Source organism: Emydura macquarii, unplaced genomic scaffold, assembly GCF_026122565.2.
Source record: "Emydura macquarii macquarii isolate MOO-44397 ecotype Brisbane River unplaced genomic scaffold, CSIRO-AGI_Emac_v2 contig_320, whole genome shotgun sequence".
Lineage (NCBI taxonomy): Eukaryota > Metazoa > Chordata > Testudines > Chelidae > Emydura > Emydura macquarii.
This window is the reverse complement of record NW_027130457.1, coordinates 10,676,722-10,689,255: the sequence shown is the minus strand read 5'-3', so window position 1 is coordinate 10,689,255 and position 12,534 is coordinate 10,676,722. Positions and strand designations below refer to the sequence as shown.

The following is a 12,534-nucleotide window of genomic DNA, read 5'->3' as shown; positions in this document are numbered from 1 at the left end:
CGGCCTAAAATGTTAAGATGACTAGTTATATTTATAGCTTTTCTCAGTATTATTTTACTATGAGAAGAAACAAAGGAGGCAAGCCTGTTTCAAGGAATCACCCAGACAGCTATATCACACAGAAGCTCAGAGATCAACATCATCAAAACGGCACAGCAAAACTTTCCATTTGGATCTAGAACGGACAGGACCATCCTGGAATGGTTTCAGTGTGACAAAAATTCCATCTACACAAACTCTGCTCCAACTTGCTTTTCTCCAGACAGAGTTTAGAGATGATTAATCTGGTAGAAGAGAAGAGGTGGGCTGTTCAATTTGTCCAACCTTTCATCCAGACAGACTAATTAAAACTCTTTCTCCACACATAAATACTTTATTTCAAGTCACAGTATTCAGTGGAAAGAAAACAAACCAGTTCATCGCTCGAAGACAATGCATCTCATTCTTAGCACTGTTTCACGGTAGAAAATAAGTATCTTTAAGGCAGGCTGCTTACAACAGCACAGAAAAAAGTAGTTCACCATCCTCTTTTTTTTTTTTGGTCGTTAGTAAATACTGTGAGCAAAGCAGTGTGGTCAATCAGCATAAAAAAGGATTTGGGTAAAATTGGGTTTAGTTATTATAAAGGAGAAACAGCTGGCACTATACATGTTTATTTTACATATTCCAAACATAAGAAGCAACTACAGTTTTCAAACTTGAAGGCCAAATAAAATAAATCAACCTTTAATACTTCTGTTTGTGTGTTAAAGTTACAAATATTATTTTTGATATACAATAATGAAAAAATGTTTTACTGACTTAAGTAGAATTAGGCAACGAGTCCAGTAAATATGGGAAAATACACTTATTTTGCACATTCTCCCAACTACTATGAACTGTCTTACAGCAGGTGAGTCTAGCTCCAAAATAATAAGTAATTCAGAAACTCTCAGTCCTCAAACATTTACTATCTTCCTACAGTCCCAAGACAGTAATAAAAAGCTGGTAATGTCAGCCACATCATCCTCAGAAGGATGAAAAACACAAAATCAGTGGGCTTAGTGTAAACTAAAATTATAAGGCAGGGAATTTGAACCATTATAGCATCACTCACTTCACAAAAGCCCATGGGTTTGATTTTCTCACATTTGGGGCTCTGTGGTTTTGGCAACTGGGTGGGTGGCGAAAGAAACCGAAGGCGGCTACACTGTATGGCAAAATCTGTGCTGTTTCCCCACATTAAAATAACCAGACAAACATTGTCTGCATTATTTTAATTGACAATTGCTCCCCATTCTCAAATGCCTGCAAGGGAATGGGATGGGCCAGACATGGGTGGAAATCAGCAAGAGCATAGCTTGGAACTCTGTGGGGCAGTGGATATGTCTACAGTGCAGTTAGGCCCGGTGGCTGGCCCATGCCTGCTGACTGTGGTTAAAGGACTCAGACTAAGGGGCTGTTTAGCTGCGATGTAGACGTTCGAGATCAGGCTGGAACTCAGGCTCTAGGACCCTGCAAAGTGGGATGGTCCCAGAGCTCAGCCCAAAACCAAACTTCTACACTACAGTTAAACGGTCCTTTTAACCTAAGCCCCATGAACCACAGTCAGCTGGTAAGGGCCAGCTGCGGGTGTCTAACTGCAGTGTAGACATACCCTTAGGAGCCTAGGAAACAATTCAGAAACAGTGGGCCTGTGTCCAGACTTCCCTGGCCTCTACAAATACCTCACAGTTGGCAGGATTTTCCAGCAGATTTTGGGAAAGCTGTAGATTAGAAGGGCTTTGTCTCAGGTTTACTTGGAAGGGGGGAGAGGAACCAGAGTAGAAAGAGGCCACATTCACCTGGCAGGATGATTTACAGGCAGCTCAGTAAGGTGTATGTTGCTGAGTTTTCCAACCCTCTTACAAGGACATTAATTTGATCTTGCATTTCTGTTTTGAATTGGAATACAAGACAAAGGCAGTTTACAAGCAACTGTAGACAGCATAAAGGCCCCACCCAATTAAACATGTTTTACCCAAACTATTATCACCAAGGTAAGCAAATTCATGCTTATGTTCAAAGTGATAGAAATTAGCTGTACAATATGCATAAAAATCATGTAGAGACCTTCAGACTGCTCACCTGCTGCTTTCCCACTCTTGGTCATCCTTATCTTTCTCCTCTTTGGCATCTGAAGTGTGCGGATGTTTCTGTACAATCCTCATCCCGCCAGCTTTCACTGAAATGAAAATAAGAAAAACCACGTCAAAATCAATATAACTGAATTAGGGAGAACAAGTAAAAATAAGGATCCATTTCCAAAAAAGGAATTTAAGAATCATGGTTGTACAACTCAGTAAGTGGGCCTGAGAATATCTGCAGCTGGAGAATACAAGCAATAGCTGGTTACTTCTCACTGCCAGATGTTATATTTCCTTATATCGCCGTCAGAGTTGGCCACTCGTACCTCTCATTATTTCCATACCTCCTTCATATGTTTAGCTCTTATTTCAACACATCTCCCTTAACTTGTGGCAACAAGAGGAAGATATGGAAGTCTGGGATTATCCAACTGAGTAACATAAGAGCAGTGTCTTTTGCAAAACACCACACATGAAAATTTTATTTCTGTTTAATAGTACTGCTCCAGACTACATCAGTAGTGCTGGAAAGCTGCACTTTTGCAATTCCAAACTGCATGTATGTATAAAACAATGTTTTTTGTAAGAAAAAAAGGTTGTTTTTAATAACATTACCAAAAAAATTAAGGACAGTCAATTCACCCGAGGAGCACACTTTTGATTTTGTAAAATACAAGTATTATCCAGACATACTAACTCTCGCAAATTTATCACGATTTCGAAGTAAAATTAAGTCTCAAATAATCTCATGATTGACATTTGAGAATTCTATCATGAGATCATGAATAAGGCTTAATTTTACTTAGAAATCGCTGTCAGCCTTGGGCAGCTGGGACTCTCCTGACAGCCTGGGAAGTTGGAGAGGGGGACCCCATGGCAGCCCCCCAGAGCTGGGGAGGGTGAAAAACCCCAAGAGGAGTAGTGGTGAGGCTGGGAACTATGGCCTGGGAACTGTAAGGGGGCTGAAGTGAGGAGAGGGGCTGAATTGATGGTGGGTTCTCAGCAGATGGGGTGAGTGCTGGGAGGGTAAACTGAAGGTGGTAGGGGTCAATGGGGTAGAGGGCTGAACTGATGAGGTGGTGACCATGGGGACTGAGGGGGGCTGGTGGGGACACAACTAATTGGGGACTGGAAGACAGGATTAATTGTTGGGTTGACGAGGAGCAGATGTGAAGGTGAGAACTCCTGCAGCAGGGGCCAAAATCACCTCACCCAGTACATGTGGGAGTGGGCAACACGAATTGTCACATGCACAATTCCTGGAGATGGACATGGGGAATTCAAAAATCAAGAGACTGACCTAAGGAACACAGTATCATCTTTTTTTTTTTTTTTTTAAATCTCATTTTTGGAGGTCCAACTCATGATCTGATCTCTTGACATTGGCAATATGGATTACCAAATCTCATACCCAACAGAAGTCTTCTCATGATTTACTTTTAGTCCCAACACAATCAATCAAGCTCTTTGAAAGTAAAACTCAGTTCTTGTTCATCCGAGAGATACACAACACAGAAACTAGGCTCTTGTTCTGTAATCAGGACAATTCAAGTGGTCCCATGATTTGGGACCTAAAAGAACAAAGAAGCAAACTGATTTTTTTTTTTTTTAAATTTTTTTTAAGTTTTCAGTTTTAACATTCTGTGGAGATATTAGTAACTGGTAACAATCTACTGGGTGCAATAAGGTAAAGAATTTTAAGGTGACCGTGTCCCTTAAGAAAACAGGTTCCAATTATGTTGCAATCAACAGATCCATTAGAAAGCTACTGGATGAATAGGGATGCAAAACTCTTTGCAAGCACAAAGAGTCACACCAAACATTTTGGTTTCTGTTTCAAGTTGGTATCGCTGCTATAAAGGAACTTGTTGGAAGTTTCAGAGATGCCACAATCTGAATAAACATAAAGACTGAACAACCACATCACCCTGAGAGTTTGCCAACATTATGAAGAAAAGCTTGCACTGCCAAAATCTATGTTGCATTTATTCTGGGGACATAAAGAGGTGAAAGAGAAATTCATACCACAGCAAGTAATGCTGATCTCGGAATTCTGGAAATAAACCAAAAGCCTTGGAGATGCATAGAGCTTCCAACAAGTTAGAATTGTGAAAAAAATATATATATATTCCCATGTTGTCCCTGCAGAAGCATGTCAAGGAGGGCAATGCAAAAAAAATTTAGTTTTTAAAAATTTGTCCTGACACAAGGCAACAGCAATTTGATTACAGGATTTGTTTGATTGATTTTTTCTTTTTTTAAGTTTCTTAAAAATATTAAAACAATCAAAGCCTTTAAAATATACCCCCATTTAACAACGAAGAACAATTTAAGAGACAGTTACCAGACAAAACTAAAGCAAACATGCTTAGCAACATATTTGTAAATCAAGCCATTTACAGATTCTCAAAATTTGGAACAAAATATTACAAATTCTTCAATAATTTTTAAAGCATAAAATGTATAAAAACCTAAGGTAGCGAACAGTTTAATATATCAGATGTAAGTCTGGTTTACACTAGAGAGTTTGTCGACAAAGTCAGCTTTTGTCAACAAAACAGTGGAGGTGTACACATTCAAATGCTTCTCCCACCGGTGTACCTCCCTTGATATGATGACATCATAAAACCACCTCAACAAGAGGTGTAGGGCTTATGTTGGCATAGACAGAGCGATGGAGTGTCAATGTAGATACTGCTTTCCCTTATATCAGCAGTTATCTGTCATTCTTGTCAATTCCAGGGCTCTATTGGCAAGAAAACCAGATGGGAGGAGAGAAGCCGTGAGGGGTAATTATTGCCATGGCTGTAAGTTGGCCTATGTTAGGTCGACTTACAGCCATGGCAGTAACTATGTTAGGTCAACTTATGTTAGGTCGACTTATATTTTCGAGTGTAGACAAGGCCATAAAGAGGATTTTACTAGCGAATACAAAAATGCAATTCTCAAGATGACGAACTGCTAATCTTTCACGATGCAACTATTAACAATTCTGTTTGCTTGCATTAACAAACAATATCAGGGCCTACAAAACATCATCCAGCATTATAAGATAAGTTAAATGGAGATGTTAAAGACAATTAGCACCATTAATACCTCCCACAATGGGCTTGGAGGTAGGAATTAATAAATATAAAAAAATAGCAATAAAAAGAAAAACAAGGCTATGGTAGATAAGTTGTTTGGGGAACCACAGAACAGGAAGCATGACAGCGTATTTTTTATTTGAGATTAAACAAAAGTTATGAGCTTATTGCTTTGTATGTTATTTCTTGCCTATAACAACAGTGTTGTAAAAGTAAACATAAAAAGTAAAAGTAAACATGCACAAAAGTAAACATATCAACTAGCAAGAACAACTGCGACAAACTAAGATTTTTTTTTTAATCCCCACCTAAAAGAAAACAAATAGCACCAAAAATATAAAGTCAGTCCTGCAATTCTTACTCACATTGGTAGTCTTTACTCAGATGAATAGATCTCCTGGGCTTAAAAATATTTTTTATTTACTTTAATTCATAAGTAAAAAGAAGTTGCAGTGGGATCATTTTCAAGTTACTTTTAGAGAAGGCTCGCTTTCCCACTTGTCAGGTTACACAGCATTCATTATGCTGTCTATTTCCACCACACCAGCGGTTCTCAACCTTTTTTTCCCCCGAGTACCACTCGGGTCAGGTATGGTCAAGTCGAGTACCGCTTCGCCTCACTGTACCTGGCCGGAGTGGGACTCGGTGAATAGGTCGAGTTCCATGGAGAGATCAATGCTCTCCGCCAAAGCCTTGCCGCCGTTTGACAATTTTCGGCGGCAGGGTGTTTGGGGCTTTTCGGCGGCATTGGTCTTTTTCGTCGGCGGTAAGGGGAGATTCAGCAGCGGCGACCTTTTCCGGCGGCGGCAGGAGGGGGGATTCGGCAGCGGCAACCTTTTCCGGCGGCGGCAGGAGGGGGGGATTCGGCAGCGGAATCGGCGGCGAGGTTTTGCTTCGCGTACCACCGAGCCGTGTTCTGCGTACCACCGGTTGAGAACCCCTGCACTACACCATTGTTTGCCACCAAATAGGAAACAAAAGATCAAGTTAGCCCTTTAGGACTAAATTTGGCTGGGTCAAATTCTTTCTCCACTTTTATTAAACAGTCAAGCTACTGGCCACTGTTCTCTGGTGATTTATTACCGGGAATATTCACATATTTAAAAAAGCCATTTTAATTTCAGTGTTCTCTCTAGTGAAGAGAGTTTTCCTTGTCAATGTGGAAGAAAAAGAACCAAGTGTCAGAGAAGTCTATGTACTTCCAAGATTTAATTTTAATACAGTACATTTCTGTTGCCCCAAAATCTTACATAACTTTCTGACCCAATCTCTAAATTCAGTTTTCTTGTGTTTCCACTTTTTTGTAATCTACCTCAAGCTGCAAAGAGAGGATCATCAATGGAGGCCACCTAATAGTTCTAGGGGTGATATAAGTAGGGAAATTCAATGTGTCCCTTATGAAAACCTTGGAAGAAAAAAAGCGGGGTTCCGTTTGTTCAACTTCTGGAGCAAGAGCCAGATTTGATTTTAACTGCTATGCTCTGTGTTCTACCTGAGAGGCAGGAGGGATCATGTTTTTTATATGCAGCAAGACTGTTCCATGTTCCCTGACAAGACAGACTGCTCCAGATATACTGTTGGATTGTTTAGGCAATGCTTGTTGGAGATCTGGAACCAGTACAGATTCTAGTTTTGTTCACCCTTACTAAATGAGGGACTTGTTTTGCACTTGTGGGCAGTTTGCTGATGTCTGAGACATATCAAGCTAAGATATTTGATTCTTCTTGATATCTACCAGAAGCTCCCCATTCATCTCAACTCAATTACTATTAACACCTTAATACATTTAGATTGTTGACATGCAAAGCCCAGGCCTGATCCTGTATTCACTGGGCACACAAAATTCACTGGGTGCCCAAGGAACTCTAATATAGCCCCTATTGCTTGCGGCTGGCCCAAAGTCTTGGCATTTGACAGCCTTCCTTACAAGTAAGCATAAATATTTAAGCTATGTATTTAAAATTAATTTCACATGAACAACATGGTAATGATTCCAGCCCAAGATTAAATTATACTGACATGAGGAAAAGAAATATACCTAGTAAAGGTTCATTAAATATACCGTTACTTTATGTGTTTTTGGGTTAACATTTACATTTAATATTAAAGAGAGAAAAATGAAAGGTTTGGAAACTTACTCAAATGTTACTAAATATACCTTTATTGTTTCATGTCCGTATTCTAGCAGGCGGTCGGATTAAAAAACAATGCTGAAGAATAAAAACATGGCCATTTTCATTTTTCTAATGCAGAACTTGAAAAATACACTATTCACACCGCCACAACTCTTCACTCCCTCTGTTGATGTTTGGGGAAATGAGTAACTATGACATCATAATTACACTCTTTACAGTGACTGTTAAATGTACCATAAATAGAGCTTCAAAAATAATATAGCTATGCTAATCATACCGACAACTGGCTATATAGAGAGACCCGAACTTGAAATCTAAGTTTTTCATTTAAAAAATAAATGAATGAAAATAAAAGCGTTCAGAGTAATGTCAGATACTAAACTGTCCCCAGACCCAATTCATGGTTTTACCATTTCATTAACCCTCTCTTCAAATGCTTCTTTTGCCCCAGTTGCTGTGTGAAAGGCCCATAATCAGGGGAAACTGAGCAACTACATACAGTTGGTGAGGCCAGGTCCAACAGTGATACACGTGAATATGCTGAACTTGTGAAGCCTCTCCTAGTATTATTTTCCAAGGTCCAAATCCTGCCTTTGTTATGAGCACCCAACTCCTAATTAATGGATGGGTATAACTATGGACAGAATCTGGCTCACAGTCAAGTCTTAATTATTTTTACTTTACATGTTTTTCCTGAACTATTAGAGTGACCCCTAGTAGGCCCCTTTGCATCAACAGTTGTGCTAGTAACTAGCCTTGTAATTTAAAAATACTATGCCATTTATTTATATAATCTTTGTCAGGAATTGAGGCCTGCTGCAGAGCCATTTCCTGGACAAATCTAATCAGCACAGCTGGCCTGTAGTAGGCTGCCTGATTGTCTACACAAGGGGTTCTCCTCCTTTCTCTGCCCCACCACCCTCCAACATGCTACAAGAACTCCATAGCCCACCTGTGCCACAACAAGTGATTTTTCTGCATGTAACAGCTACATGCAGCATTAGGGGATGGCAAGCAGGGCAACTGACCCGGGTCCCATGCCACACGGAGCCCTGAAGAAATAAGCTGCTCAGGCTTTGGCTTCAGCCCCAGGTGATAGTCACTAGGGCCTAAGGCAGAAAGCTGAAGCCCTGAGCCCCAAGACCTATCACCGGCCTTGCTTGGCAGACCCCCTGAAACCTGCTTGCGGCCCCCTCGGACTTCTGGTTGAGAACCACTGGGCTACACCACCTGATTGGTGGGAAGAGTCAGCAGACTGGCTTTTACACAGAGCCACAGCAGTTCAGTGGTTGTTCAAAGATTGAAACATGGCCATCCTCGGTCAGAAGAGACTCAGTCTATTTATTAGCAGACAATTGTTCAGGGATTTAGACAGAATGAAGCAGTGGTCTGATTCCAAAGCCTACTAGACAGAGGTCCACATAGCAATCCCCCTTGTTGCCAGTCTCAACGGAGATGCCAAAATCTGAATAGGCACAATGATTAAACAAACTCATCACCTCTAGGGTGGGAACCACCAAAAAAAAAAAAAATTAAAGCACTGTCAGTGAGATCAGGGGAAGCCTACACTCCCAATCTCTGTGTTGTAGCTATCTTATGAACATAGAGAGGTTAAAGACAAATGTAGTCTCTGTGCTGTCACTCTCACCTTCCATAGGTATTATAGTAAAAACATTTAATGCCAGCCAACAAGTTGAAAAATGTATTGTACTCAATTTGTCATTGTATCATGTGTTCTTGTTTCCAAAGGGACCCACTGGGTGCTCAATCAACACTTCTGAAAAACAGGTCCCTTATTTACATACCTAAATACAGATTTTGAAAACTAATTTTGGAAAATTCCATCCCGCACCCAATTGTTTTTGGTTTTTTTTTTTTAAATACCTCATCCCCAAGAGTTAGCAAAACTAAAATTTTAAAAACAGTGTGACTGAAAATTTCCTCCATTGTTCACTTTTTTACTCTCTTGGCTCCTTGATGTTTTCATTTGACTAATTCTTCAGTCAGAATCTTCTACACAACGCATGATTTGAATTTCTGATGGATTTTTTTTGTAAAATGCAAACAAAAAACCACACACGTTCACTTTTCAGGCTCTCTGTATACATCATAAAGCAGCAATACAGGACAAACCCAAATTTGCTTACATTCTTTGCAATTTACTTTTGAGACATAGCGTTGTCTTTGTACAACAGTGGTATTGTAAGATTCTAAAATTATGATTGTATTCCTACTGGCTAGGAGAGAGAATCATTAAACCAACCCAGTGAATGAAAGGTTGCCAGTATTGATTCTAAAGTTTTGGTTGAAACATCTTAAAAAAAACCCAAACAAACAAAAAAACCCACCACCCCTTCTGAAAAAACAGAGGAAGGACACATTTTAAAGATTGTTCGTCTGGGACCCAAAGCACCCCTTTGGGAGATAGCTGGGTGAGGAGAGCAGTAAGAATTCCTTATTGTGAGTGATAAAAGCCCACAGCGCAGAATGGGGCTCTGCAGCAGATGTGATGATGCTCAGATGTGACCACACCGCATGACTGTGTAGGAACTCCACAGATATAGGTGTAGAGTTTAATGCTTCTCTTAAAAGAATTAACTCCCGCTCCCTTGTTTACTCTCAAGCAGGCAGTGTTGTGCAGACACTGCTGGAAGTCTGGTGGCCTGGCAATGAGGCAGCCTTTTTAGTAGTAGTATTTATTATTAGTATTATTATAACCTTTTTCCCGCTCCCCAGTCTCCACAATTTGTTAGAACTAGAAACACTAGATCAGATTCTCTGCTACCTTACAACCCATGTAGTCATGTATACCTGCTAAAAAGTATGTAAAAGCACTATCAAGGCAGAATACGATAGTGTTTTACACCCAATTTTCACAGATGCAAATGGCAATACTGTACAAGGTAGTGAAGAACTAGGCCCTGTGTTTCCAGTGTCTCTTTTTGCCCCTTCGCCATGAAGGGAACACTATAAGGCTGTTTCTTGGGCCCTCCTCCAACCCCTTTCCATGGGTTTTACCACATAAGGATGAACTATGTCCCTCAAAAGGAAATACCAGAGATAAAGCTCATTCAAACTCAGCAACTAACCTGGAAAGCCAAAACAACATGCATGAACTCAGGAGTTACTTGCCAATACAAAGCTTCTCTGGGAAAACGAAAAAGTGAGCCAGTGGGACTCAGCAATACAATTCTTGTTTCTAGCACAGACTGTTCTGGGCAACAACAACAGCAAAAAGTGTAATAAGAGCACAAGACCTGAAGATTTGCATGGAGGACCACGTCTCCTCAGTAATGGCGTTGGGCTAGAGGAGTCGATTGGGACTTTGTTTTGAACAGCAAGTGTTTAAGTCTGATAAGAATACAATAAAAGAAAATCCACAGGTGGCCATACATCCAGGAGGAATATGGGCAGCCAGCCAGCCAGCCCTGCTGCCCAGCACGTGCGCCATGCTCTGCCTTTTGCAATCACTGAGCAAAGAGTGACCCACCAGGCTGACACGTTTGCACGGCTGTTGCACGGCTGACACGTTTGCATGGCTGTTGCCACAGAAAGGCCAAAAAAAGCCTCCACGGTGCCAGGCGCTGGAAGGAGTAACGGCGGCGTTAGGTTTGCTCGGCGCTGCAGCAGCGGGGCCCGCCTACGTGGCCACTCGCTCGCTCGCTCCCTGCCCTCCCGAGTGCCACCGCAGCAACAACCAGGCAGCAGCCCGCCACGGGCAGACGCTGGCTCTGGCCGCAAGGCAGCGCAACCAGCCGCTCGTTACAACGCCTCTCGGGGGGGGAAATAACCCCGCAGGGGAGCTGCGCCCTCCCAGCGAGCGGCGCTGGGCTGGGGGCTGCACGCCCCAAGGGGGCGCCGGGCTGCCGGCGGTGCCCTGCCAAGCTACCGAAGTGCGCGGGGGGGTGGGGGCCGGGGAAGGACTTGGCCTGGGCGAGGGGCCGCGGGAGCTTGGCCCCGCAGCCGGCATGTGCCTGCGACCCAGCCTGGCGAGGCCGCCGTGGCTCCCCGCGCCCCGGGGGTGCAGTGGGTGGGTGGCGGCAGTACCAGCAGGCGGGTGTCCGGCCCGGGTCTCTTTCTCCTTGGGAGGCGAAGACATGGTGCTCGGCGCCCCGCGTCCGGATCCACAAGGCCGGGGAGCTGCCGCGCGGGCCCCGCCGCCGCCACCACCACCAGGCTCCTCCGCTCCGCTCCGCCCGGCGCCGCTCGCTTCTCTCCGCTCCGCGCTGCCAACGTGGCCGGCCGCCCCGCACGCCGTGGGCCGGGCGCTGATGTCAGGACGCCCGGCGGCGGCGAAGGGCGGGACCCGCTGCGGTACGCCCCAGTGGCCGGGGCCCTCCAGGTGCAGCGGGAGCTTAGCGCCGGGGCCGGCCCGGAGCAGCGCGGGGCGGTCTGACAGTGTCACGTGCCGGGCTCAGGCGCCGGGCCTGGGTTTGGTGCGCGGGAAGAAGCCGGAGAAATCTGAACTCCACCTAATACAGCCCCGCACGGGCCTGAACTGCTGCCCCTGGCGCGGTGAGGTGCGATTCAGTGGTGGCAGGGTGCTTTCCCGCTGAAGGTTATGTAAAAGGAGGTATGGTTTGGCTCCAAGGATGTTGTCCCCTTCCTCTGCAGCATGGGGCACGGGTCACTTGCTAGTGGAGTCTCTGTACCTTGAAGTCTTTAAACCATGATGATTTGAGGGCTTCAATAACTCAGTCCTAGCTTAGGGGTCTGTCACAGGAGTGAGTGGGTGGGTGGAGTGCTGTGGCCTGGGTTGTGCAGGAGGTCAGAGGAGGTGATGGTCCCTTCAGCCCTTAGAGTCTGTGTTGTCTACACTGTATAGAGGGATCAATTCAGAGCTGCATTTATGTAATTGGATGGCCCCATGAGCATAATGCCTGAGCACCTCACAGGCTGTAATGTGATTAATTTGAAAGGTCCCTAAGGTACATTAGACAAAGGCCAGGTCAATAGTAGACCTTAAGTTGATCTAGCTGCATCACTCAGGTGTGAAGTAATGTAGTTAGCTTTCGGTGTAGACAGTACTAGGATCATCAAAAGAATTTTTCTGCTGCTTTTCAGGGAGATGGATTAATTGCAGAGATGGGAGAACTGCTCCTGCAGCTGTAGTTAACAGCTACTTTTAACCACTACAGCTGCAGCAGCATGCCAGTGTAGTACTTTGGGTGTAGACATACCATTAAACTATGTCTATCTACACTGCAA

General features: G+C 43.5%; 1 protein-coding gene across 1 annotated transcript in view; it reads right to left on the bottom strand.

Annotated features, from left to right (window-relative positions):
* DAP (death associated protein) overlaps positions 1-11,684 on the bottom strand; it is a 72,009-nt gene extending 60,325 nt beyond the window's left edge. Inside the window, exons 1-2 of the mRNA XM_067570064.1 lie at positions 11,374-11,684; positions 2,107-2,203 (exon numbers count right to left, since the gene is read on the bottom strand). Of these exons, the coding sequence (XP_067426165.1) occupies positions 2,107-2,203; positions 11,374-11,425 (149 nt within the window). The 5' untranslated portion in view covers positions 11,426-11,684. The remainder of the gene's footprint in view (positions 1-2,106; positions 2,204-11,373) is intronic.
* Between the last annotated feature and the right edge of the window lie 850 nt (positions 11,685-12,534).